The sequence below is a fragment of the Xenopus tropicalis genome, chromosome 4 (genome assembly GCF_000004195.4).
Source record: "Xenopus tropicalis strain Nigerian chromosome 4, UCB_Xtro_10.0, whole genome shotgun sequence".
Taxonomy (NCBI): Eukaryota; Metazoa; Chordata; class Amphibia; order Anura; family Pipidae; genus Xenopus; species Xenopus tropicalis.
Window position 1 is genome coordinate 35,835,783 of NC_030680.2, and position 27,234 is coordinate 35,863,016.

The 27,234-nt window shown below is 40.4% G+C and overlaps 2 protein-coding genes across 4 annotated transcripts in view; one reads left to right on the plus strand and one right to left on the minus strand.

The window, feature by feature from the left end:
- macrod1 (MACRO domain containing 1) overlaps positions 1–27,234 on the plus strand; it is a 333,436-nt gene that overhangs the window by 149,539 nt on the left and 156,663 nt on the right. The gene's annotated exons all lie outside the window — the stretch shown is intronic.
- The window catches only part of flrt1 (fibronectin leucine rich transmembrane protein 1), a 140,618-nt gene continuing 127,054 nt past the window's right edge, over positions 13,671–27,234 (minus strand). For both annotated transcript variants that reach the window (XM_018093416.2, XM_018093417.2), the window contains exon 3: positions 13,671–16,336. In XM_018093416.2, the coding sequence (XP_017948905.2) occupies positions 14,214–16,253 (2,040 nt within the window). In that variant the 5' untranslated portion in view covers positions 16,254–16,336 and the 3' untranslated portion in view covers positions 13,671–14,213. The remainder of the gene's footprint in view (positions 16,337–27,234) is intronic.

A 27,234-nucleotide genomic window follows, 5' to 3' on the forward strand; every position in this document is an offset into this window, starting at 1 on the left:
GGTGTAGTTGCAAAAATGGGTGTGGTCAAAAAAAAATTGAGGACTGCATGCACCTGAATGAGTACTGTCCTGTCTGGTAGAATGGGCTATGTTCTGCACTGCGTTGCGTTAGACCACAGGGGAAAAGCCTTGTAGGGGGAGGCAGGGGGAAATGCCTGTGTATAAAGGCCCTCATGCCTGTACTGTTGGTAAGTGCAAGCAGCTCAGGGCCGGAACTAGGGGTAGGCAGAAGAGGCAGCTGCCTAGGGCGCAAACACTGGGGGGCGCCAGGCAGGAACCTCTCCTGCCTACCCTTAGCTCCTTTTTCATTGCCCCCGCCGCTTGTCAATACGCGGTGGGGGCAATGAACTATCGCGTAGCAGGGGCGAGGTGGCCGACCCGGTTGCCTAGGGCGCCCGGTCGGCTTGGCCCGCCCCTGAAGCAGCTCCTTGTGGCAAATTATAAATTCAGGGTGCACACATTAGCTACAGGGCACCCCATAAGGCCCCGTTTCTGTTGATGAATCCTTGTAGAATGCACAGTTGGAGCTAGGGGCACTTTAACAAACAAGTCTCAAGGTTTGTTTTTCAGCGTGAAATGCTATTGTGTGCATTATTAAATATTAATGTAGAACTTTTCTAATGCCTTTGTAGATTGTAAGATATTTCAAATCCACATGGAGATTTAATCAGCGAGCTGGGAAAAACCTTCTCTTGCACTAATTGCTTTATAAATTCTTTCTTTGTATTCAGATAGACTGAAATGTATAAAGCAAATGTGCTTCCCTAAGGCTAATGGCACCCACAGCAATAGGGAGCATGGCCCATCTTGGTTCTTCTGCACTCAGAACTCCCTAACTCTGTCCCTATGTGCTAATGAGCATTGCAATTTTTCTGTAGAGATAAGGGATCCCTTGTCTGGAAACTCGTTATCCAGAAAGATCTGAAGTAAAAGTGATTTCTTTTTTCTCTGTAATAATAAAACAGTAGCTTTTTTCTTGATTTTAACTAAGCTGCGTGAATCTATATTGGTGGGGGGAAAACAATCCTGCTGGGTTAATTACATGTTAATGATTAATTTGTTTAGCGGACTTAAGGTAGGGTGATCTAAAGTAGAGAAAGATTCCCTTATTAAGAAACCCCAGGTCCCATTCCGGATAATAGATCCTATCAGAGGTGTAACTATTGAAGAAGAAGACAACGCCGGTCTGCTTCCTTTATACAGGTATGGGACCTATTATCCAGGCCTGGTGCCATGTAGTTACGCTACTGGATCCTATATCTGTGTTTTATGCACAGCAATTCATTGTAATATGAATCAATTTTGTTTTTTTTAGCTTTCTATGTATACAGTCATGATTGTACTTGTATCTAGCTTTACATACACTTATAGATGGTGCAGCAAGAACACTAGCTTGCCAAGCTGTCCTGTTAATGTGCTTATATATATATGTATATACTTTACACTATACACTTTAACTATTTACGTCATGCGATGATTGTACTATGTTTAAGATTTTATAGTGTGGCGATTTTTAGGATATAATCACTTATGTCATGATATGATAATTTTTTTGAATGGATATGCACTTTATATTGATATGCACAGCTAAAGGCCAAGTATTGGTTGGTTTACATTGGTTAATTGCATAATGGTTAGAGAACGGGGATTGGGCACTCATTTCCACTTGTTTGATTGTAATGGTATTTGAATGTGATGCGGTACACCATTGTTTTTTATCCTTGAGAAAGGTCCTAATGAGGACCGAAATGTCGGTTTTAAAAACAATATGTTTTCAATACATTTTTGAGAAAGTATTGAAGGGTGTGCCGGCTACGAACGATTATTATTTTATATATATATATATATATATAATATATGCAAATGGGCAGTGTTAGATGCTGTGGCCATGGTATATATCTGGCAAACAAGAGGGCAATGCACAGCACAGAAACCATTTATATATAGAATGGATTCCTAATGTAACATAGTAACATAGTAAGTTGGGTTGAAAAAAGACATACGTCCATCACGTTCAACCATAATGCCTATATATAACCTGCCTAACTACTAGTTGATCCAGAGGAAGGCAAAAAACCCCATCTGAAGCCTCTCTAATTTGCCGCAGAGGGGAAAAAATTCCTTCCTGACTCCAAGATGGCAATCGGACCAGTCCCTGGATCAACTAGTACTAAGAGCTATCTCCCATAACCCTGTATTCCCTCACTTGCTAAGAATCCATCCAGCCCCTTCTTAAAGCTATATAATGTATCAGCCAGTACGACTGATTCGGGGAGGGAATTCCACAACTTCACAGCTCTCACAGTAAAAAATCCTTTCCGAATATTTAGTAGTTAGAGGTTGATGAAGATTATAAGATTTTTGCAGTAAAAGGTGAAACTCATGTTAAAAGGTGCAAATGGCCATGCAGGGCAAGATGTTTTACAGTGAGCAGGAAAAGTTGATGTCAATTGGTCTTTCACTGAGAAGCAGCACAGCGCCGGCACCTCTTCGTAACGCAGGCCTTTCTATGATGGTTCATTATTAAATAGGTAAGGAAGAAATCTCTATAATCCTGCCACAGTCTATATCGGCAGTGCACAAATAGAAGTTATCCTATTTAGCCGGCAGATGCCGGGTGTCGGGGAGGTCAGAGAGTAACAGTTTTAGTGCAGACACAAGCAGGGATGGATGACAGTGAGCCTGACAGCTGGGATTCCCACATCACATTACAAAGCACAGCTCATAACACCCCCACTGAGTGGCCTCTCTCTCCGGGGGACAGCTAACTCATTCTCACTCTGTGCGCCTTCCTGTAAGATCAGAGGGAGATTCCTTCACACCTATTCAACAGTATTTAGATTGGAACATTGCAGAAACGCAAGGTTTTCCTTTTCTCTTGGTCTGATCTTCATTTATAATCGTGAGAATGTTTAGAATTGTGCCTAGAAATGCATGTTGGCATGTCTATATATTCGAACAGGTAGGGGATCTGTTATCCAGAATGCTCATGACCTGGGGTTTTCCAGATATGGGTTTTTTCCATTATTTGGATTGCCATACTTTAAGTTGACAAAATATAATTTAAACTTTAAATAAACCTTATAGGATTGTTTTGCCACCAATAAGGATTAATTATATCTTATTTGGGATCAAGTACTGTTTTATTATTACAGAGAAAAAGGATATATGTTTTAAGATTTTGAATTATTTGATTCAAACGGAGTCTATGAGAGGTGGCCTTGTTGTAGTTTGGAACTTTATGGATAACGGGTTTCCGGATAATGGATCCCATACCTGTATATTTTTTGAATGTATGGATGCTGTACATGCATTGCAGGCTTGGAGATAAGACCTAACACCTTCCTTTGAAGCCCATGTCTCCTAGGGGCATGGGCACTGTAGCTGGGTATATTGATTATGCTGCGTTAGGGCAAATAAGGGAAGGGCCTGGGGGGCTGGGCACGTACCTCTTCTTCCTTCCACTAGTATAAGTCAGCCTTTAAGATTCAGTGCAGAGTGCAGGCCCGGATTTTTCAACGGGGCACCCCAAAGCCAAGTCTCCCTTGTGCGATGCCCCCTACTACTTCTGCTTCCAATCTCTGGGCTCTTTTTGCCTCCCCTGTTTGCTTGTGCATGCGCTCTCTTTGGTCCCATAGTGCTGGTGACTGCACGCAGGAGATTTAAGCAGCTAAATCTCCGTGTCCATATATTCAGAAGCAAGAGTAGAGGCAGCTAGGTGGCATGCCACCCCTAAAACTGTGCCATCCTAGACCCGGGCCTTTGTGGCCTTCCCACAGATCTGGGCTTGGCAGAGCAGTGTGTCCCAAGGAGACAAAGAGGGGTAGGTAGGGGAGCTTGTCCTGGGCGTCACAACCTTCAGTCCATCCACCATCAGGGAATTCACCATAAATAGAGCACTACAGAAATGCACATTATCTTTAGATGTTTGCACCTGTGCTCAGTGACATTGGCTCATTTATCAACACTGCCCGAATTTTCAGTAGGCCATAGCAACCAATCAAATTTTTGATCTCATTGTTCTACCCACAGATGGCTGAAATCAGGGCACACACACTGCCTACTAGGGAGCGGTAAATAACAGGGGAACAAGGTCCCTTCTACGTTTGTTCTAGGCACGTGCCTCTACTGCACCTGAACCACAAGCAAGTCCTGTTGAGCTTTGTTGTTTATCACTTGATTGTATTAAAGAGATTGCTTGGTCATTTTTAAATGATGGGTCTGGGGCAAGTGCACGTGGACCATGAATCTTTTCTTGTGAGCCACATTTTAGTTTTAAAAATTATTCAGAAGTGGCTTGACTCTTCACCTGTTTGGGCAATTGTGTTATCACACTGTGGCTTGCCTGTGGTTTTTGCATTTGTACTGGTCTCTAGGGGGCTCAAATCAGTTTTGTATATTTCCAACATATTCTTTAATGTAGTCTAAATGAATCTTGGGAAAGAAAAGGGCCTGACAATTCCTGTGGAGTTCAGTAATGATTTGTATGCATTTCCTTGTAATGCAGAAAAAGACTTGGAAGCAGAGAATTCTCATGGATGGAATGTTGTTCTGATCAATGGGAATCACTCCTTAATATGGTGCCCAGGTGCCTTTATCACAGAGTACTGGTAAGAGCAATAATCCTATCCATGTGCCATACACAGTGGCACCTTGCAACTGATCAATATGGAAAGGTATCTTTGGCAATTCACATTCATCTCCAAGATTTTTTTCTGAGAAATTGCAGACAAATCACCACATTAATGCAGGGCACCTAGGAATATGCCTTCCTGCAGGGAATCCGCAAAGCCCACAGTAATCACATTTAAATTATAATTAGAGGGTTTATTGTTATAAATCTGCCTGTTTGACATGGTGAGCGCGAGCGCATTCATTTGCCGCTGTTCTGTGACCCATGCTGTGATGTAAATTTGAAATGGGAAGCCTTGTGGGCATGCAAATTATCATGAGTAACCATAAACTATTGCACTAAATCCTCACCACCGGCAATCATTGAAAATATACAGGGGCGGAACTCGTTTTTTCATGTGACCATAAAGCTGCTATTTTAGTAGAAAAACAACGCTCCTTTTCTGCTTCCTCGGAATGAAAATGAGGGACTTGTTGGAACCCTGTTGCCGACTGGGAACGTTCCATCGCCTGCACTGTATCGGCAGGTATAATTTGCAGGTAATGACATTACGGAGTTTGTTTTAACACAGCCTTCATGCCACCCTCAGGGACCTTTGATTATCCCACTACCTGAGTAACTGGATTACTGTCACATGTCATCATGTTAAATGGAATAACTAATGCATTCCTAAGTAGAGAATAACAGCCTTATTCCTTCTGGGAAGGGGAGCATAATATGCTTATAGGGAGAGCTTTCCTGGAAGCCCATCCTCAGGGAGCGCCACCGTCCCATTCAGACCTGGCAGGGCCGTTTCAAGCTGCATTTCCACAAAATATTAATTTTTTTCTTATTCTTCTTTCTTGGGTGATTTAATTGCCCTTTTTTTAAATACTCACATTGAAACCACACATGCTGATGTCTTTTCTTAAAATGAGGGATATGAATGTAATATGGAATATCCATGGCTGAAATGAAGGATACAGGATGCTGGATTTATAGTTGTTTATTTTTCAAATATTGTAACCACTGCTATTTTCTTATGTGCTAATTATTCTCACCCAGGCTGCCGCTCGAGGGGAGTTTCTCCTCCAAAATTACCAGGGGTGGCAAAAAGCTGCTCCTGATAACTCTAAGAGCCAAATTTCCAGTTTTTTAAACAGATATCTGGCTCTGCTAGTTCAAAGAACTCTACACTAGCGATGTACCCCACTAGCAAGGGGGGGTGGCATCAGAAGAGCCGCCTCAGGGGACAGAAACGTCCCTATTCTCACCAGGTCCCTGTTTTTGTTCATAAAACCCCTAAAACTACTCAAAATAAAAATACATCTGGATGCAGGATGAAAAGCATGTTATTCTGGGGGCTGTACAGAGTAATTTTAAAGATAATTTAAAAAAAAAAAAAATGGTTTATGTATTCTTAAAGCCAATTTTCCTTACAACCATAATAAAATCATTATAATGTACTACCTGGCTAAAAGATGCAACAGGTAGGGGGAATAAAATACTTCAGCGCTAGCGCTAATAGTGCCGTAGTGCCGAAAACCACCAGTTCTATTAAAATAGTTACCATGATCACCGGGCAAGTGCTGGCGCAAGCAGGGAATTTGCCAGGGCTTCACCATGTTTCCTATGGAGGCTCAGTATTCCTGCTCCTTTACACTGTCTATTTTAACCAAGTTTAAATTTTTTATGCTTATTTTGTAGCTAATTATGCCCCACATTTTTCCATTTACACATTTTATGTGTCATATACAATTATGCTTATGAGATGCACACCCATTTGTACTACTCAGCTCACCATGTTATGAATAGAAGTGAGTAGATCCCGTGACTGTGAGGGGGGCCTGCAGATGGAAAGGGGTGGGTAAAAACCTGTAACCCCCCATTGCCCTTCCCCACGTTGCATACTGTTATCTGCCCCAAATACACAAACACTTGCCAGCAATCAATTGCCAGCAATCAATTTCCTGCCCCCCTCCCGCACCTTTACCTAGTGGCACTGGTACCGGGGTGTGGGGCAGCTTGGGGGTGTAGAAATGTTGCAATGGAGACCTGACAGTCTCAAGTTTTAAAGGGGTGGTTCACCTGGAAGTAGGTTATAGATTGTCCAATTCTAAACAACTTTTCAATTGGTCTTCAGTATTTATTTTTTTTTTATCATTTTTGAATTATTTGTTTTCTTCTTTCAAAAGGGAGTCACTGTCCCCAGCACCCAAAAAACTGTTGCTTTGTGAGGCAACAATTGTATTGTTATGTATTTTTCTATTCAGGTCATCTCCTATTCATATTCCAATCTCTCAATCAAACCGCTGCCTGGTAATTTAGATCCTAGCAACCAGATAGCTACTGAACTCCAAATTGGAATGGTACTGAACAGTAAAATACCTAAAAATACAAATAATAAATAATGAAGACTAATGGCAATTAGACTAATTGAGATTATCACATTCGACATCATACTAAAATTAACTAAAAGGTGAACAACCTCTTTAACTGCACTGATTCCAGTCATATAACTGGACAACTGAATAATAACTGCAATAATAGTGACAAATGTCATAACTGCGCCAAAGATAGTACAGGTATGGGACCCATTATCCAAAATTCTTGGGACCTAGGGTTTTCCGTATAAGGAGTCTTTCCATAATTCGGATCTCCTACCTTAAATCTACTTAAAAAATTATTCAAACAGTAATTAAACCCAAAAGGATTGTTTTGCCTCCAATAAGGATTAATTATTACAAGGCACTGTTTAATTATTACTGAGGAAAAGGAAACCATTTTTAAAAATGGGAATTACTTGATTAAAATGGAGTCTATGGGAGATGGCCTTTCCATAATTCGGAACTTTCCGGATAAGGGGTCCGATACCTGTATTGTTAAGAAGAAGCTCTGACACAGTGGGTCTGTAATGGGAAGGAACAAAGGCTTTGCTGGCTGGGTAAGTAAGTAAATGCATAAAGGTTGTGTTGCTGATATCAAATATTGAATAAAGTGTCTGGCCCTCGTGGCAATCATCTGCTGCCGGACCCAAGTTCATATTTTTGTGGCGCTTGGTTATTATCTGCTGCCCATTGTAGGTAAGTTATTGTGCGTGCTTGTCTACATACAAATACATCGACTAATGATTATAGGGGCACAAATATTATTCTTCCTGACAGCAGAATCTCACCCCTTTTTATATGAATACTGAGAACATTGTCATCTTCCACTCCCTTGTCTGCTATATTTGGAAAGAAATTTACATTCCCCCCCCCCCCGCAAATAATTTCTTTTCTTTTCATCTTTTGTCGGCTGTTCTCCACTTTCACATCTCAGCTCCTCTCCACATATTACAGAGAAAATTTCTCTAGCAGAGAGCTGCAAATTGCTTGTTAATATAAACCCGCCAGCCGACAGAAAGAAATCAGTGAGAAAAGGAGCGAGAATTAATGTCAGTCTGAGAGCAGAACCCTCCCTCCCTCTATATATTTCACAGTGAATTGTATAATGAATTAAAGGGTAAATTCCACATAAGACTGCATTGACCCAGTGACACCAACATATTTTTATATCTAATGTGTCTACCCTATTTTTGTTAAAATAAAATGATGTGTAATTTCTAAAAAATGCAGTTAAGTAATATGAATTGACAGCTCTGCTCTATCTATATACATACACGTAAATATATATATATATGTATATATATAAAGTCTGAAAGTTCAAGCACACCAATATATATACAATACACAAGAGCCATCAATATCCAGTAAATTATATACAGGTATGGGACCTGTTATCCAGAATGCTCGGGACCTGGGGTTTTCCGGATAAGGGATCTTTCTGTAATTCTGATCTCCATAACTTAAGTCTGTTAAAAACCATTTAAATATTGAATAAACTCAATAGGCTTGTATTGCCTCCAATAAGGGGTAATTATATCTTATTTGGGATCAAGTACAGGTACTGTTTTATTATTAGAGAGAAAAAGGAAATCATTTTTAAAAATTAGAATTATTTGCTTATAATGGAGTCTATGGGAGGTGGCCTTTCCGTAATTTGGAACTTCCTGGATAATGGGTTTCCGGATAAGGGATCCCATACCTGTACTTACAAATGGTACATTTTTACATCATCAGTTATAATCGGTGCTCAGTAATGTAATTTGATGTCATGACTTCAAAAAAAGTTGTTGTTTATTGCTGTTTTAAAATATGAGAATATTATAAAGTCAACTCAGATTTCTTTGATGTATATAAAAGCACTTGGCCATTAGCCTCGTACCTTTATATGGTCATGGAAATCTTCAATGAATTAAAAATATCATTATATTTTACTATAGGGGAAGGTTTACAACCTATTTTCTGGTATAAACCTGGTGGGGTGACATCACTTAGGGTTGTGGCGATGACATCAAAGGTGGGAAAATGGATGTACTGGGTAAAGGATATGGGTGGGTTGGTTGGGAAAATGGGTGGAGTAGAGATGGAACCTATGAGGGGTACTTTGGCATCAGAGGAGGTCAAGGAAGGGAGGGATTCATAGGGTATAACAAATTTATCAGCAAGTACACTGCCAGTAAATTTGTATTACCAGCCCTAGCTTGAGATTTACTGCCTAGGTTAGTAAAATACCGGTTGGGTGGCAACTCTACACAGGGGATACACTATTCCCATTATTATTTTCCTATCTGTCGTATATGCATCTATCTATCTCAGTGGTCAGCACTATGAAGACAGTTATCCGAGGTTGGTTTCATCGTCAGCATCATAATACATGAAGCTATTAGGTCTGCTGCGTTTAAGAGCCCCGATCATTACCCACTCTGTCACTATGAACATGTTAGCTATCACATTCCTATGGCAAGCAAATTAAATACACAGATGCAGACAATGTAGTTGGTTCAGGGTGCATGCCTCCTAACAACACACATCATCTCTTTTTCTCCTTGAGAATAAATGGCCATCACCACCATGAATAGGAGGGATGAACTCTTACTGCCATTATAATTTGGAATTATCTTCAGTGAGACGTGCTCAAATCATAAATTGATATTAGCTTTTAGGAACTGCAGAAAAAAAACCCCCAGAGAAATATATCTTCTTTTACCATACAGCTGATGTTGCTATATTAAAGCCATCCCCGTACAGTAAATCTACACTGTCCTTATTGCTGAGAATTTAGAAGGTCGAAGGTGCTGTCTTTTTTGCAAGACTAAGTGATTATTTTTTCCCCCATGTGAGACGTAACAGATCAGGAATGTTGCTTTTGTTGTTGTTATTTTTAATTCCTTGTCAAAAGTGCTTTCAGAAAATTGTGTTTTTTTCTAACAAAAAAAGAGTCTTTTTTTTTTTTTCATGGAGAAGATTTTTTTTTTGTTATTGGTTGCCAAGGCATTCACAAGAGTGATCAGAAAAGTGTAAGTATAAGCTAGGCACGTTAACTGGAACTGGAGCAGTCCATTCTTTCTACTGTAAGTTTTTAAAGGTCTCTTAAGGCTAATGTCCAATGGGAAGATTAGTTGCGATTTTAAAAAGCGAATTCCAGCTACAAGTCACTTGTTTTGTATCTACATAGAGAAGAAAATACATCGGCAGTGCCTAAACCGATGATTCTACATGTATGGAACCTATTATCCAGAATGCTCGGGATCTGGGGGTTTCTGGATAAGGGATCTCCATATCTTAAATCTGCAAAAAATTATTTAAATATTAAATAAACCCAATAGGATTGTTCTGCCCCCAATAAGGATTAATTATATCTTACTTGGGATAAAGTACAAGGTACTGTTTTATTATTACAGAGAAAAGGGAATCATTTAACCATTAAATAAACCCAATAGGACTGTTCTGCCCCCAATAAGGGGTAATTATATCTTAGTTGGGATCAAGTAAGAAAAAGTAGAAGTGTTAAGAATCACCCTATGTGGCTTAACTCTGAGGTAAAGAAGTTAATAGGGAGAAAAAGGAAAGCTTTTAAGAAATATAAGTCAGAGGGGACAGTAGCTGCGTTTAATGATTATAAACACTGTAACAATTGTTGTAAAACAGCAATCCGGAACGCAAAGATAGAAAATGAGGAGCGCATCGCGGCCGAGGCCAAGACTAACCCCAAAAAGTTTTTTAAGTATATTAATTAAAGATGCAGGTTGAGGGTGTGGCCCCATTGAGTTATAGTAACAATATGGTTACAGCGGATAAAGAAAAGGCAGATGTGCTTAACCAGTTATTTTCTTCTGTGTATACAGTAGAGGAGCCAGTGGGCCAAGTCCCACCTAAGAGCTGCACTGTTGCCTCAGCTCCAACTACACAGTGGTTGGCACAGGATATGGTGCTTAAAGGGTTACACATGATAAATGTAAACAAGGCACCTGGGCCAGATGGAATACACCCTCGGGTACTGAGAGAGCTAGGGGCAGAATTGCAGTGGCCCTTGTTTCTGATATTCTCAGACTCGCTTTCATCAGGTATGGTACCTAGGGATTGGAAGAAGGCGAATGTCATTCCCATATTTAAAAAGGGAGTAAGATCTCAGCCTGGCAATTATAGGCCTGTAAGTTTGACATCCGTGGTGGGCAAGTTATTTGAAGGCTTGTTAAGGGATCACATACAAAATTATGTAGTGGAGAATGCCATTATGAGCAGTAATCAGCATGGCTTTATGAAGGACAGGTCATGTCAGACCAATTTCATTGCTTTTTATGATGAGGTAAGTAAGAAGCTGGACAGTGGGGATGCAGTAGATATAATCTATTTGGATTTTGCCAAAGCATTTGATACCGTTCCCCACAAACGACTGCTTTCTAAGCTAAGGTCTATTGGTCTTAGTGAAGTCGTTTGCACATGGATAGAAAACTGGCTACAGGATCGGGTACAGAGGGTGGTTGTTAATGGCACATTCTCTACTTGGAATAAGGTTCTCAGTGGGGTCCCTCAGGGTTCTGTACTGGGTCCACTTTTGTTTAATTTGTTCATAAATGACTTAGGGGAGGGTATTATAAGTAATGTATCAGTGTTTGCAGATGACACAAAACTCTGCAGACCAGTCAATTCTATCCAGGATGTGACATCCCTGCAGCAGGATCTTGACCAACTGGCAATCTGGGCAGCTAAGTGGCAGATGAGATTTAATGGGGATAAATGTAAGGTCATGCACCTGGGATGTAAAAATATGCAAGCCCCGTATACCCTTAATGGGACTGCACTAGGCAAATCCATAATGGAGAAGGACCTTGGAGTCCTTGTAGATAATAAACTTGGCTGTAGCAAGCAATGCCAGGCAGCAGCTGCAAGGGCAAACAAGGTTTTGAGCTGTATTAAAAGGGGCATAGATTCACGGGAGGAGGGGGTTATTCTTCCCCTTTACAGTGCGCTGGTAAGGCCCCATCTAGAATATGCTGTTCAGCTTTGGTCTCCAGTGCTCAAACGGGACATTATTGAGTTAGAGAGGGTCCAGAGAAGGGCAACTAAGCTGGTAAAGGGTATGGAAAGCCTCAGTTATGAAGAAAGACTGGCCAAGTTGGGTCTGTTTACACTGGAGAAGAGGCGCTTAAGAGGTGACATGATAACTATGTATAAATATATAAGGGGATCATATAATAACCTTTCTAATGTTTTATTTACCAGTAGGTCCTTCCAACGGACACGAGGGCACCCACTCCGTTTAGAAGAAGGGAGGTTCCATTTAAATATTCGGAAAGGATTTTTTACTGTGAGAGCTGTGAAGTTCTGGAATTCCCTCCCCGAATCAGTCGTGCTGGCTGATACATTATATAACTTTAAGAAGGGGCTGGATGGATTCTTAGCAAGTGAGGGAATACAGGGTTATGGGAGATAGCTCTTAGTACTAGTTGATCCAGGGACTGGTCCGATTGCCATCTTGGAGTCAGGAAGGAATTTTTTCCCCTCTGCGGCAAATTAGAGAGGCTTCAGATGGGGTTTTTTGCCTTTCTCTGGATCAACTAGTAGTTAGGCAGGTTATATATAGGCATTATGGTTGAACTTGATGGACGTATGTCTTTTTTCAACCCAACTTACTATGTTACTATGTTACTAAGTACAAGGTACTGTTTTATTATTACAGAGAAAAAGGAAATCATTTTCAAAAATTAGTATTATTTGCTTATAATTGGGTCTATGGGTGACAGCATTTCCATAATTCGGAACTTTCTGGATAACAGGTTTCTGGATAACTGATGCCATACCTGTACTTCAAATCGCTTATCGCTCCGAATCGCTATGAGACCCTTTTCAAGCGATTTTACTAAGAAAGCATTGTCATTCAAAGTGATTGGAATCGCTGAAAGTAAAACCAACTGAGCGGGAAGTTGCTGTGGTTTTTCTATTGCACTGAATGTATTTTCTAATTGTGGGCGGGGAATATGACACCTGGATTTGTGGAAAATAGAATGGCTCTGATGTGGAAAGTACATAATTGTTTGTTAGGAAAAGATGAGCTGGAACTCACTTTTTAAAAATTGCAGCAACTAATCTCTCCGTGGGACATTAGTCTTAAATGCTCTAATAGTTTCACCACTCTGATATTACATGAAAATCTCATTGATATATTTGTCAGTTTCATAGTAAATGCTGCTTTGAAATAAAAAATAAATATTATTATTGCCCTTTATTAACAATGCACCAACATATCTCAGTTTTCTGTGCATGGATGAACCGGGGAAATCTGCAATGCCTTTCCCTGCCTAATTAGACAATGTATTTTCCCACTGTCAGGGAGCTGAAGGGAGCGATACATTTGGACACTGCAAATCTGCCTTTCTATTACATTCCATCCTGATATCTGCGAAGGGTTTCCAGAGACTGACATTTATAATCAACTATGTATTGTATAAATTCTAATATCACTTTATGTTTCTTTTTTGTTTTTAATAGTCACAGTTCATATATTATTAAGTTGAATCCAATAGTAACGATATTAATTCAAGTTCAGTGTAAATCTGTAAAGACAGTTTTCAAGTGAAAAGAAAAAAAAATCTATCTCAATTCTTTTTTTTTTTTTTTCTTTTACATCTCGTTTCTACGCAATTTTTTTTATCTTAAATTTATTTCCATACGCAATGAAAACAATTAAAAAAAAAACTATAAAAAATAGAGGGAAAAAAAAACTTACAGAAAAAAATATATAAGTTCTATTGGTGGTAAGCTTTAAGTTACGGTCGTCGCACCAAGCTTTCATTTGTATCCTGCATTTAACAGAATGAAATCAAAAAACGTAGAGAGAAAAACCACTCAGGAATTATGCAAATTGTACCCAAGCGTTTACATTGCACACAATCTATATCCTTGTTTTAAAATGATTTAACTGTGTTATTAAACATAATTGAGTTCTCCCACAACCATTTCAACTAGCTGTATATCTACTGTATTTTTTTTTTGTTTGTTTTTTTTTTCTTCTTTATTCTCAAGGGTTTTGTAGTGAATATTGATATTTTTTCCTAAAAAATATCCCATGGAGTCTTGTTTTGTTTTTTCTTTTTCTTTCTTACAGCTTAAGTTTATTTTGTTGACGTTTTTTTTTGCACTGTGATGACTCTTCCTTGGACACCAGTAAAAACAAATCACTGTGGGCACTGGAGCTGATCAGTCCAAAATATGATACATCATGTGTAGGAATAGTCTGTGTCTGGTATACCACCATCTCTGTATCCTCTGTGAGTGCCATAGCCTATTGTGTGGGTGCTTTTGTAAAGGCTGGTTCCATTTGATGGGAATATTGTATGAATGACATACTCCTCTTTTGATCGGTGAGGGTTTATAGGCAGCATCTGAAGCCCTGGTCCCCTAATCTCCAGGATGGAGTTATCTTTCTTGGTCCCAGACTCCACATAATCGTCCTTCTTCCGGCTGCCACGGCTGTATGCTCGTTCATGAGTCAGCAGTTGCCCAGCCCGATGGACATACCAGCAAATGGATGCCAAAATCAAAAATAGGAAGACAAGTGTAACAGCTCCTCCTATAATACCAGCTAAAGGTAACCCAGCTAGAGGATCTGCATTCTGCTCCCTGTTCAATGTAGTTGTGGGTCCATAAACATCAGCTGTCTCCGCCTTGGCACAGACAGGAGATTCATCTGCAAGATAGGTGTTTCCAGTATCCATGGTAACCATGCATATTATGTACGTGGAGCGGGGTTCCAAAGCAGTTAACAAATACTCTGTTTTGTCTCCCTGCACCAAGGTTTCTGTGATAGAGCCAACAGCTGGACTATGACCAAGTCTCAGCCAACTAAGTCGAAAGGAACTAGCTGGGTGAAAGGCCTTCCAAGTGATGCGAATGCTGTCAGCTGTTAGAGGCTTGACATTTATCACCAAAGCTTTAGTTGAGGTTCCAGTTTCCATGGGGTAATCCACATTTGAGTCTGGTAGCTGAATTCTTGGCCTTTTAGATTTGAGGGTAAAAAGAGAGCCCTGGGCTGGAGTGGTGATTATAGGACTTCCTGGTGTGGCACGGGCAGAGGCTGAATTACTCTGTGGCCCACCCTCAAAGCACTCATCCAACTCATGGGTAATGTCCTTAATGGCCATTCCTCGAACTTTCTCAGGTCCCTGGCACATTAGGCCGCGGACATTCACCACAGCTGCCCTGGCTTTCACCCAGTCTCGTAGCCACATAAGATTGCACCCACAGAACCAGGGATTATTTCTAAGCAGCAGTTGGCTCAGATTTTCTAAGTCATCAAATAGACCACGGGGAAGGGCTGTGAGGTTGTTACTGGACAGATCCAATCTCTGCAACTGTCTCATTTTGGAAAGTGAGCTGTATGGTATATGGGTGATAGCATTATCCTGTAAGTAGAGTTTTTGTAAGTGAGTGCTGGGCAGATTGACTGGAGGGGCAGCTAGAGAATTTCGTACCAAGGAAAGCTCAGTTAGGTTTTGGAGGCGGCTAAATGTATCATCTGCAATTCGCTGGTTGGCCAATAGATTCCCATCTAGAACCAAGCGACGGAGATTGTTTAGGCCTTTAAATGCATGAAGTGGGATAGTAGATATACGATTATCATCAAGTCTTAGCTCTTCTAATGTATGTGGTAAACCATTCGGGATGCTACTGAGGTGATTACGTGACAGGAAGAGTAGACGCAGTTGATGACTGTCTAAAAAGGCATCATCTTCAATGCTAACAGTTGATACAGAGTTGTCATCTAGATGTAGCTTCTCAATCAGCGGGATACGCGAAAGAGAGTCCCGTGTCACACTGCGGATATTGTTGTCCTGAAGGTGGAGCTCACGGAGTGAATGTGGAAGGTTGACTGGAAATTCATCAAGGTCATTCTCGTACAGGTAGATAACTTTGACATTGGTCTTTGTCTTCAACTCTGGTGGGACTCCAGCATTATTTATCTGGTTGTTTTGGAGGTAAAGAGTAGTTGCATCATCTGGGATGTCAGGGGGGATTGAAGTTAGCCCTCGGTCATTACAGTAAATAAAACCATTGTCACAACGACACACGTAGGGGCAATTAGTGCTGTCTATTACCTCTGTCAAAAATGCAATAAGTCCATAACACAGGAACAGCCAGTCACGCAAGTCCAGGGTGGCTGTGGTCATGGCAACTGTTGTGGCAGTTGCCGTTGTAGCTGCTGCAGAGGCAGCAATTGTTGTTGAGGTGGTAGTGGTGGTGGTAGTGGTGATTGCCATTCTGTTGGACGGTAATGCCAAAAGTGATTGAGTTTGGAGGAATCTTGATGAATATGGCTCAGTTCTTCAATCTTTCTTTCAAGCTGAAGGAAGAAGAGAGAACAATGAGTTTGTTTTAATCAAAGTAATAAACATATACAGGCTGCTAACTTTATTTGTGATGAGCTTGGACATGCCTAACACACATTTTCTTTGTTCTTAAAGTTACAATAATATGTGATAACACAATTTGTGAAATCTAAATGTAACAAGCTTCCACATATATAAGTTTATAAATATAATAGAATTATATAATAGAATAGACAACAAATCTCCAAGTATAAGTGAGGAAACTGAGACCCAGCTATAATTATAAATTAATAATCCTTGTAAATAGGTACGTTTTTATCATGGGCTATTTTTTTCTCTATATAGACTTTGAATAAAATAATGGTTTAGCTAAAGCAGAAAAAGCATGCAGGTTTGTTAATGTGTTAAACTGTAACTTTATGCCTTAGTCAAGGAAACTGCTTAAAAATATGGTCTGTAAGGTTTTGTAAATACTAATAATGACAAATATATCTCCAAAATGTGTGTGTGCGTGAGCATTAAGGAAATTGTGATCATAATATGGTCACTTTTGAGATTATTTTGCAGAGGCAACTGTACACAGGAGTGCTAAGGACTCTATATTTCATAATGCTTATTAACTGTAACAGTTCTCTCAGTGTAACAGAGGGCAACTGGAATGTCTTTAATTTGGATATAAACAAACATACATGCCTGTATATGCCTTGTAGAAACAAAGGAACGCAAAGCAAACCAAAACCATAACAGTCTAACAAAAATGTTATCATTGGGAAATGTATCAGAAGCATTTATCCAGTTGTGGGAAAGTGATCAAGCACAAAAAGAACCAGAAATTATTTTGAATTTACAAACAGTAAAAAAATAAAGCAGGGTGGTGTTTGGCCCTTTGGATTTGGAGTCTGGTAAATTGGTTGCTAAGAACAGGGAGAAGCCTGAGGTTTTGAACTTATTTTTTTTCTGTTTACACCAATGAGGAACCATTTAATGAAGGCTTCATTTTTAATAGAGCAAATTCAGTAAATGTAACAGTGCCACAGCAAACGTCACAGTCACAGTGCCAAATCAGGAATATTGACCTTAAACATATTATTTGTACTTTTGTACTACTTCTTTGCCAGTGTTGCCTGAACAATTCATTGCCCACCCCACCCCTGGTCATTTGTGTACCTGCGGAATTGCATGCAGGATTGTACACACCCCCTAATTGTGCCCTAGGCCCATGCCTCTGCTGCCTACCCCTATTTCCCACCCTGCAATTTCTTCTTAAACTAGTGTTGTTAGAGTCTGTCTTTGGGCCACTGCTTTTTATATGGGGACTGGGCAGCAAACAGGCTAATGAGGTTGATTGTTTGTAAATCACGGTTATGCATCCTTCATTGAGAAGTGTTTTGGGGTTATTGTGTTTAAGTGTTTTTAGGCAGTCAGTCAGTGCTCATGAGGTCCCATACTACAACGATCAACCACTGGCAGTGGGCCCTGCCAACCAGTAGAATGGGGGTCCCTATTAAAACATCAGTATGCCTGTGCACACGTGTATATGTTCCCAATCCACCCTGGCCATGCCCCATAAGGTACAAACCCTGCCCACTACATTTGTACTCCACAGATCACACCTTCCCATCTCCTAAGGCCCCTCATCTGCCACAAGGCCCCCTGTAGTACCCTCTGTAACTCTTTGATGGGGGACTTGCTTGGCATTGTATGTCTGTATCTGCTAAAGCTAATAAAATTCTATTTGGCATAAAAAGCAACACAAAAATGAACAAATGCCAAGGAAAGCCATTGTCACTAGAGTAATTTTCACCTAAAGAAATGCATTAGAAATACATGGTAAAAGGGGTGAGGCCTTTAAATACTCTGCCTAATGATGGTATGATGACAGTTCCAGGAGGCGCTTCTTGGCCAAGCAACAATTTTGCAGGGGTTTTGTTTATTGAGTGTAACTGTTACAAGGGAAAAGATATTTTTGTGTGTGAGTACATGTATTTACAGAGAAAAAAGGAGACAGGAGTGTTTAATACTCCCAATGTAGGTCAGTGACGCTGGTGAATATGCGAAAGCATTGAACTTGAAGGAGAGTTATATATATTTTTTTAACCCAAATTAACTATGTAACGGTCTTTAATAAGCTGATCCTTCTGTCACAAAACAATTTTGACTACTACAGATGATATTTCCCAAAACACATCCCAGTGTGATGGCTCAGAAATGCTTTAGCTGTTTCCCTACCTAGAAATGTCAAACTTATACATCTGTCATTTCTCGGCAGAAACATTTCTGCTTGCTTTCCTGTTATCTCTTAGATCCTGCTATATGAGAGAGTCATATGAACAAAGGCTTTGAAAACTGACATGATCTTTTTAAAGCGATTACCACCCATGGCAGTTTCTTTTACCAATGTATTTCTGGAAAAAAACCTGAAACTGCCTGTGCCCCCCAACATTGAGTTTATAGGAGAACCAAAGCTTAACAAAGAAATAGGCTCTAGTTTTATTTTTTTAAAGAGGATATAATAGTAATGCAAGGTATATATTACTGGATAGTGCCAAAATTTTAGGGACCCCCCCAGAGATTATAATGACTTACCTGACACCCCAGACCAGTGCACCTGTTTGCCTTATAACTGCAACAGACTGGGCACTGTGACAGCAGCACCGGGTTACCTCCTTCTTTTTATTTCTGTAAGTTTCAGTCTTGGTTCACATGTGTGAAAAAAAGTGAAAAGACTAATGTAAACCAAAATGCTGGCTTTTTACACTGAGTTGTTAGGTAAGCCATTATAATCACTGGGGGTGCATAACATTTGGTACCCCCCAAGGAATTATACATTTTCTTCTCCATTGAAGAAGGCCACTTACAACTAGGTTCCAACAAACAGACATATCTTAGACATATTTGGCCAGACAAGTTGAGGAATAAATCTCCTTCTGGCCTGATGAGTTCATCACACAGGGGTGTGTGCAGACTCACTGGACAAGGACCAAATAAATGGTCTAATTTTTTGTTTTTCCAGCTTTCCTATTCAGATATTAATCCTGGAGGCCACAGGCTTGGACCCATAGGTGGGGTCGTAGGTTGCCGAGATGGGTGAATATATTTGGTCAAGAGTAACTGATATTGGTCCATTTGTGGCTAGCTTTAGGTGTAGGCTGTAGTTAGATATCTGAAGAAGCATAATTGTTATTTTTGAACTTTATCTCCCATTTAGTGTGTTTGGGTGGCATTTCCTCAGCTGCAATGTATTTAATCTATGTGTATCAGACTGTGTATTCTGCTGAGCAAGGACTAAGTGCTACGTTATTGTATTGATCTGCCAGGGTTCTATTTTAGAACCACAGGCATGTAGCAAAGATTGTTAAAAGGGTAGTTCAGCTTAATATTTATTTTAAGTATATAGTATATAGAAATCAATATTGCAATTAGTCTTCATTTTCTGTGTTTTTTTCTTAAATAATTACCTCCTTTGTTCTACAACTGATCATGAAATTTAAACCTTTATCGTGTAGTTAAACCCTACATGATATTAGCAGTGTCAGATTGGGGTGTCTGGTGTCCACCAGGGGTGTTACCTCAGGGGTCCCCCACCCCAGTTACGAAACCCGCCACCAGCCTACACCTCCCCTCCCCTCTCCCCCAAGTACACAGTGTACCTTGTATTTCTTAATCGTGGCTATGATTAGGAGGTTCGGGAAGAGTGCCCAAATGTGCTGATTCGTAGTGGGGCCCACCAGGTTTTTTCCCAGTGTCCCACTGGTCCAGTCCGACCCTGCAACTTGGTAGCAATTTGGATGTCAGAATGTAGGAGATTGCCTATAAGCAATCAATAAAATAAAAATAACAAATTAAACTGCACTCTCATGGTCAGTTTGTTTGGGTGCTGAGGTCAGTGACCCTAAAGGATAATGATCTATAACAATCTGTAAAGGTTAACATTTCCTTTCATATAATTGAATATATGAAATCTATGCAATTGTCGAAGGTCCAGTCTTATAGCTTGTATTTCCATAAAGCTTCAAAGAATTCTTCTCCTATACAAACAAGAATCAAACCAGCGTCATTCACTGCAAACTGTGCTCTAATCCGTTTCTACATATAAACATACTGGCACACAGCATTCGTGCTACATCTGTAGACCATTTCATGCTGGATACTGCTTGGCCAGAGGATTCTCAGCACTCATGTTTGACTCCACGTAAAAGCAAATTAATATGTGAGGAGACGCGACGATAGAGTGATTATAATGTGTGAGGAAGTTCTGAGAGTGATTTTTTAAGCGTGCGATTGTAAAAACGAATCCATCTTTGACTTACATAATAGCTTTTCCAAGCTATCTCAGCTGGGAGATTAAAGCCTGCGTCACTCGCATTATAATGGAAATCACTTTCTGATAATGATTGAGCCCTTCTTGGGCCATCTGAAATCTGCATAATATATCTACTCCGCACATTTTCTTGGTGTGCTGCCAAATCCACATGAAATTGCCCTCTAGCTTCCATCAGCTTTGAAGGGTTAAATTTCCGTTGAACAATATCCACACCTGTATAAACTCCAACAAGCTGCCTTTAACACTTGCAGCCCTACACAGCTTCCATAAAATGCCCTTCTTGCTAAATCCATTGATTCACTTATTGGAAAGTAGAAGAAAATCTATATGAAAGTAGGCTGCGGACCCAAGTGTTTCAACAGAAAGCCAGCTAAATAATGGTCAAGAAAATGATATATGGATTCAAAGGCAGGGACTTTTCATTTCCCTATGAAACCCTTCAGCACCTTAGTAACAGACTTCTTACCCTCACCTACACTGAAGTACCATTTTCTTCATCATTTTCCCTTATATCCATGCAACATGGTCCCACCTCACAACAAATTCTTATACAAATGCATTTAAAAGTTACAAGAAGACTACGATATCTACATTGATAGAAGATGTACCACATTATATACTAAACAATAGAGCAAAGTGTGTTATTGAGAAATGCAGCCTCTTTCTCTTATTGATTCCTTGGCCGCCGCTGAGGATAATGAGACACAGGCATCCTCTGCCATCCAATTTTAACCAATCTTACATAGCCTGTACTGGTAATAAGTTAAGGCTTCCAGCAATAAGCAGGCTTATCCGGAAATCCATTATCCAGAAAGCTCTGAAGTGCAGGAAGGCCATATCCCATAGAGTCAATTTTAGGCAAATAATTATCATTTTCTCTGTAATAATAAAACAGTAGTTTGTACTTGATGGTAACTATGCTGCATGAAGCCATATCAGTGGCAAATCAATCCTATTGGGTATATTTAATGTCTAAATACATTTTTAAAAGGGACTTAAGATATGGAGATCTAAATTGCAGAAAGATCCCTTATCCGGAAAACCCCAAGCGTTCCGGACAATAGATCCTATACCTGTACATCATGCCTGCTGTTCTGGGTAAGTTAAAAGAGAAGCCCTGCAGAATTCCTGGCAACCAGATCCACAAGTATAGTATTGTAACCAATGGCCATGCCCCATAGATAGATATTGGTATTATAGACGGATTAAATGCAGTGTTGGACTGGGGGAGGCAAGGCCCACTGGAAGCCCTGATATAAGGACCCACCCCCAGCCAAGGGCCCCCCTTTGCACACCACCCAACACCACCTCTTTTCCAGCACCGATGATTTTCAGTAGCAATTATCGATTGCTGCATTATGCCCCCCTGTGCTACATAGCCTGCCCGTGTGCCCGGATATGGTCAGGGCCCACCAGGTTTTCTCTCGGTGTCCCAGAAGCCATTCCGATGCTGAGTAAATGCACAAACCTTGAAAATGGCCTTGTCATTCTTTTCACAGCCATCTATGCAGCCTCTTTCTGATTCTCCCCACTGGTTGATTTTAGGCCCAGACTCAGATTCAGGATAGGTCACAGGATTTCCAGTGCACAGAGCCCCCACCAGCCCACTAAATAGTGCCTGTCTATGGCATCTTACACAAGCCCCTCTGGCATTTGCCACGATTCAGTGATTGCTAGTCTGGGCCTGGTTGATCACCACTTTCTCTAGGTCCAGGATCATCCTTACTTCACCATCACCAATTGCTTGAGCAGATGAAAATAGTACAGAATTACACACCATAAAATATTAGCGCTTATTCACCCAATCAATAACCATTTTAATAGATAATATAAATCTGTTTAGTATTTCTCTAATAGTAAGCTATTCCAGGAAATCAATCTCTCTTGGAGCTGCTACAATGGCGATGAATACAAATAGCGCTAACAGGTCCTACTTCTGGCTTTAACCCACTAAATATCATCTGTGGCAAGCAGGATCATATATTGCAAGGTAATGAGTTACTGGTTACTTGAGTGTCAGTCCCATAGATACAACAATACTTGGCTTTGAAAGGGTTAAGAAGGATGTAAAGTGACCCTGTCAGATCACTGAGTGGACTTCATATTTAGATTGTGGGGTACTTTCAAGTAACCCTTTAGTTGGTGACTGGGGTTGCCAACTTTTGCGGTGGGGAAACCCGGGCAGGGGGCGGGGTGGATTACATCAGAGGCAAGGCTGGTGACATTGGGAGCAAAGTGGGTGATGTTTTAGGGCAGGGCTATGGTGTTGGGCGGGGATATGACATGGCAATTGGCTGATTAGTATGCCATTCATTTCAAATGAATTTGAAAATCCAGACAGGCAGTTTTCACCTGCAGAGCCCTTAGCAAAAACCAGGCTGTCCGGATGAAAACTGAACAGGTGGCGACCCTTTTGCTAACAAAGCAGCTCTGTATAAAACTACTAATACATTTAAATTTAGTGCTCATAAAGCACTTTTGGCAGGTTTATTTCATTTTGAGTTGACTGAACATCCCTTTTAGGGTTACAACACTCCTAGAATTGATTTCAGTTTTATTTCAATGGCATTTTCCTGAACTCATGGCTGCGCTTGCAGGTCAGGCGGTTGTGGTTGGAAAATGTGGCTGGGAAATGTGGCAGTCAACTTTTTGGGGAGTTTCAACATTAGTCCACAAAGCTGTGATTCGCTCATGTGACAAAGCACCTAGATCATTCCACATCCCCCTTTAAGGATCAGAAAGCTGAAGCCCAGAAACATATTTGTATATGCAAAACGGCTCAGTAAAATCCTCTACACAGATGGAGATGTAATTGCCTTCTAACAGTAAAGGGAAACTATAATTTAAGAAATGAGAAAGTGCTCAGTACCCCTTTGAAAGCAAAGATATCATCAGATTTCGATACACGCGTGAGCAAATCTAAACAGCGCAAGTGATTTTTTCCAGTTGACAGACGCACAATGCACATTAAATAGTTCCAAAAGACAATGTTCCTCGGATCACAATAGCTGGAGAGAAGCATTGCCAAAACAAATGATTTCCGAAATAATTCGGTACAAGCTAACAAACGATTCCCAAAGCTTAGAGAAAAAGCACAAAATAGCCCCGAAAAGCTAAACAAAGCTTTGCGATAAAAAGTAGAACTCATAAAGCAGCAAACAGAAATCCAAGACTGTTTGACCAGTAGGATCAATACATATGTGTAGCATCTAGGGCAGTGATCCCCAACCAGCGGCTCAGGGGCAACATGTTTCTCACCAACCCCTTGGATGTTGCTCTCAGTGCCCCCAAACCAGGTAGTTATTTTTGAATTCCTGACTTGGGGGCAAGTTTTGGTTGAATAAAAACAAGATTTACTACCAAATAAAGCCCCCTGTAAGCTGATAGTGTGCATAGAGGCCCCTAATAGCCAATCTTAGCCCTTATTTGGCATCTCCATGAACTTTTATGGTGTTTGTGTTGCTCTCCAAGTCTTTTCCTTTTGACTGTGGCTCACGAGTAAGAAAGGTTGGGTATCCCTGATCTAAGGGATGTAATGGGCACCAAATACACACATCCCAACTTCCTGATTGACAATGTGACATTTTAATCCATCCCGCACCCTATCTACACTGCCCATGGGTGCCTGCAAATCATTTTGTCCCTATCTGCTACAAACTTTGCCCACTTTTTTCTGGTCCCACAATATGTGCCAACTCCACATAAGCTGGTAACTTTACCTTAACAACATTTCAACTAGTGGGACCAGCTATTATATGTGAGTGTATGTTACCCTATGTAAGGAATGGGTGCCATGCAGCACCTAGGTATTATATGGTAGAATGTACCATGTCAGACCAAACACTGACTACATTATTGGGGGTGGGGGGTTACCAAATTTAAGGCTAACAGAGGCACCCCTAGTGATTTAACCTTTCCTTCTCCTTTAAGTGCCATTTTTAGGCTAAATAAGGTAAGACAGACCTTAATGAAGTTACTGATCTGCATTTTCCTGACCTCTGCCCTGAATGCATGTATGGAATGAATAAGTACTTGCTACCCACCCAAACGCACCCTTAATCATATTAGCTGTATATTATATTCTGTTTATAATAGATCAGGTGCATATTTTTGTATTTTTCCATAGCTGCACTAACATACCTGGGGTTTAAAAAAAATGGCAATTTCTGTTTGAAGATTCATTTAGAGGCTGTATAATGGAAGAACCAGAATTAAAATATTTTGGCTTATTATTATTCTCTGCTAAATGGATTGCAGAAGCTTACATGGCGCCTGCTACTTACTGCATGGATGTAAACTATCCCCTATTGTCTTTATACCACTCTGGCCCCTAAATATGCCAATCTTAAAGGTGCAGTATTCCCAGTTTTCCCACATTAGTTTAATGAATAGGGCTTGTGCTAAGCATACTGTATGTTTCTCTTATTGTTTTAATTAGAAAATATGCATGGGTTTTTATTTCCTGCATTACATAGGGCAAAATGTGAAACAGGAAGAGGACACATTTTACTTCCTGTCTGTAGGAGCACAGTCAGTACAAATCAGCAATCCACTGGGAAGCCACTGTGCAGTAAGCTGCTCCTTATCTGCCCTTATCTAAAGGAACCCTATACAATAATATTTTCATATTGTATCAAATTGTGCTTAATATGGGTGGCTTAATTGCAGTTTTATGATATTTTTCTGTAATCCTTCTAAATCTAAGGGTTGCCGAGTAGTGATGGATTCACTGTGAAATTCCGCATTTCACCAATAGTGAATTTTTTTCACAAAACCGCAGCAAAAATTCACTGAATGAGGAAAAAAGTTGCGTGGTTCCCGGGGACAGATTCGCTCATCACTAGTTTTACCCACTCCCCAAGGATGTCAGACCATGCACTCTGGTTTAATAAGTTCTTCTTTCTGGTTTCATTTGAGGTGGTCATGACAGGGTAGGAGGTATTGGGGTGTATGGTAAGAAGGTTGCAGTCAGCCAATCAGCAGTGTAACAACTGGACCCCAGGTCCCCCGCAAAAAAATATCTTCAGAGGGGCCCCACTCCCCTCACCCCGCCTACAGGTAGGAGAGTGTTTGGGGAGGGGAATTATTTACAACTATATAGGAAGCTGAATTTTCTCTCTAGTTGCGCCAGTACAGCCAATCATGACAGATAACAGTAAATAAAATTACAAACTGAGCTATAGAAGCTAATAGAAGGAAAGGGAAATTAATAAACATTCACCTATTATAAAGACCATTAGACTATATATATTCTGTATACATAAAAAAATTAAAGGTCTGATCTGATCAGGAGACAATATTGTGGTAGCTTCTTTAGCTGAAGGCGGTTCCGGGTTCTACACCTGGAGCTAAAATCAGGAAAATCTGAAGAGCTCAGAAGCTGTGTTATTCTAGCACAAAGGCTTTTATAGTGTTCCTGCCATAAGGATAGCACTTCTTCTCGCAGCATGTCTCACGTATGTGTGTTATACATTTCTCTACCGGAAACTCGTGTCTTTCGTTAAGTTCCTTAGTATTTTACTATCCCCCCCGGAACAAGACATAGTCAGACGTGGAACCTGAGGTGCAGCATAGAATGTCTTGTTGGTGGCAACTGCAAAGGGAAAACTGACTGCTCCATATTCTGTTAAAGCGAAAAGGCCATCTAGCAGGCAGATGTTTGAATGTTTGATTCTGAAGCTTCTTATTTATGATATTTAAAATAAATCGACTGCTGCATTCTGGCTTATTCATCCCCCGGGGTTATATTTGGCAAACATCGCCGTGCATCTTTCCATATCCTGGGATTAAAGGTGAGGCTCAGAATCTATCTCTTAGTGTCAATATGCTTCCTCCCAGAGTTCATTCTAATCTTTACCTTGCTAAAGAAGCCATCAGAATATTGTCTCCTGACGGGCTCAGACCTGGAGACTTCCTTATCCGCGCTCTCTTTGACAGGAGTCTGCTTTATGCGCATTTGAGAAGCATTAACCTTTCTCCCCGTGACAGCAATCAGGTACCATTCCTCGCTCGCAAACTCCCATGTAACGCCGCATTTACGAGGCAACTGAAAATTGATATTGATTCGCTCAAACAATAAATAAAGGAATATCTGGTTGTAGGTGGATTTTTAAAATGAATTTCAGTGGTGTTTTAATTAGGAATGTAATACAGAGTGCAAGTAAAAAAAGGGGAACTCCACCAAACACAACTTTTTGAAAAGTAAACATAATTTAAAGCAATTTTGCAATATACATCATTAAAATAAAAGCAGCCTTTTCATGATGTTTAATGTATTATGGTTTAGAACAGTTACCTAAGCCTGGCCCCCTGTTCTTCTGATGATCTGGCTGACTACTTTGAGACTAAAAAAAAAAAATGTAACAGTAGTCGACTATCCTCAGCCTGCCTTCAGCCTGCATTCTCCAAATCCCACAATCCCCTGCACACGTGATGTCAATAAGGAAAGGAGGGTCACAGTGCAATGCATTGTTGGTTATGTAGTTCCTGCATGCTGTCTGTAAGCTGTGGAGAAGTTATTACAATTTGTAACAGTGTTTTAGTCCCTCCTCCCCTTCCAGAAGGTTTCTGTGTAGTGTGGGGTTCTTT